The 1,390-nt window shown below is 64.6% G+C and overlaps 1 protein-coding gene across 1 annotated transcript in view; it reads left to right on the top strand.

The window, feature by feature from the left end:
* SYMPK (symplekin) overlaps positions 1 to 1,390 on the top strand; it is a 13,437-nt gene that overhangs the window by 7,092 nt on the left and 4,955 nt on the right. The window contains 2 exon segments of the mRNA XM_035902333.1: positions 141 to 295; positions 427 to 577. Of these exon segments, the coding sequence (XP_035758226.1) occupies positions 141 to 295; positions 427 to 577 (306 nt within the window).

The following is a 1,390-nucleotide window of genomic DNA, read 5'->3' as shown; positions in this document are numbered from 1 at the left end:
AACACCCGCCAAGTCCTCCCAGTGCCACCCAGGCCCTTTCAAGTGCCCCCCCGGGGACACGTGGTGGCATTAAACACCCCCCAAGTCCTCCCAGTGCCACCCAGTGCCCTCCCAGTCCCTCCTGACCCCCATCCTGACAGAGGCCCCCCTGGGCGAGGATGATGAGGACAAGGACCTGGAGCCGACGACGGTGACAGCGCCCAAAGCTGCCGGCCAGGCCAGCGTCCCCTCGGACACAGACATCCCCGCCGAGTTCCTGCAGCCCCTCCTCACCCCGGAGAACGTCGCCAACTTGGTGAGGGGCCAACACCGCGACGTCAGGGCCAGGGATTGCGTCGTTTTGGGGGGGGGGGGGCGGGGGGCAGCTCTAAGGTGGTGTCATCGTCCCCATTTTCCCCCCCTTTATTTTTGTCATTGGGTTTGCAGGTGCTGATCAGCATGGTGTACCTACCCGAGGCCATGCCCGCCTCCTTCCAGGCCACCTACACCCCCGTGGAGTCGGCCGGCACCGAGGCGCAGATCAAACACCTCTCCCGCCTCATGGCCACACAAATGACGGCGGCGGGGCTGGGCCCGGGTGAGCAGGAACGGGCGGGTGCGCCGCACGGGTTCCCTTTCCCGCCTTTTTTTTGGGGCACTCAACCCCCACCCCCTTTGCAGTGGGTGAGCGGGAAGGCGGGGGAGGTTGTGGAGGGGGGTGGCCCCAGTGGGCTCCCCAGGCGCGGGGGGATCGGGCCTTCACAAAAGGCAGGTCCTGCCCCAACGTGGTCTCCTCCCGTGACCGGGTGACCCTTGGTGGCCAAGGGAGAGGCCCTGGGTGTCATCTACCTGGACTTCAGCGAAGCTTTTGATGCTGTCTCCCAGAGCGTTCTCCTGGAGAAGCTGGCGGCTCATGGCTTGGCCGGGCGTAGGCTTCGTTGGGTGGCCGAGCCCTGAGAGTTGTGGTCAACTGAGTTAAATCCCGTTGGCAGCTGGGCACAACTGGTGGCCCCCAGGGCTCAGATTTGGGCCTGGTTCTGTTTAACGTCTTTATCATGGACAAGGGGATCAAGGGCACCCTCGGCCAGTTTGCAGATGACACCAAGTTGGGTGGGGGTGTGGATCTGCTGGAGCATAGGGAGGGGGGCTCTGCAGAGGGACCTGGCCAGGCTGGAGCCATGGGTTGAGGGCAACTGGGTGAGGTTCAACAAGGCCAAGGGCCGGGTCCTGCACTGGGGTCACCACAACCCCACGCAACGCTCCAGGCGTGGGGCAGAGTGGCTGGAAAGCTGCCCGGTGGAAAAGGACCTGGGGGTGTTGGTCAACGGCCAACTCAACGCGAGTCAGCAGGGTGCCCAGGTGGCCAAGAGGGCTGAGGGCATCCTGGCTTGTATCAGGAGTGGTGTGGCCA

Source organism: Egretta garzetta, unplaced genomic scaffold (genome assembly GCF_000687185.1).
Source record: "Egretta garzetta isolate BGI_Z169 unplaced genomic scaffold, ASM68718v1 scaffold1059, whole genome shotgun sequence".
In the NCBI taxonomy this organism is placed as follows: domain Eukaryota; kingdom Metazoa; phylum Chordata; class Aves; order Pelecaniformes; family Ardeidae; genus Egretta; species Egretta garzetta.
Note: the sequence above shows the minus strand (reverse complement) of the source record. Positions and strands in the feature narration are given on the sequence as shown.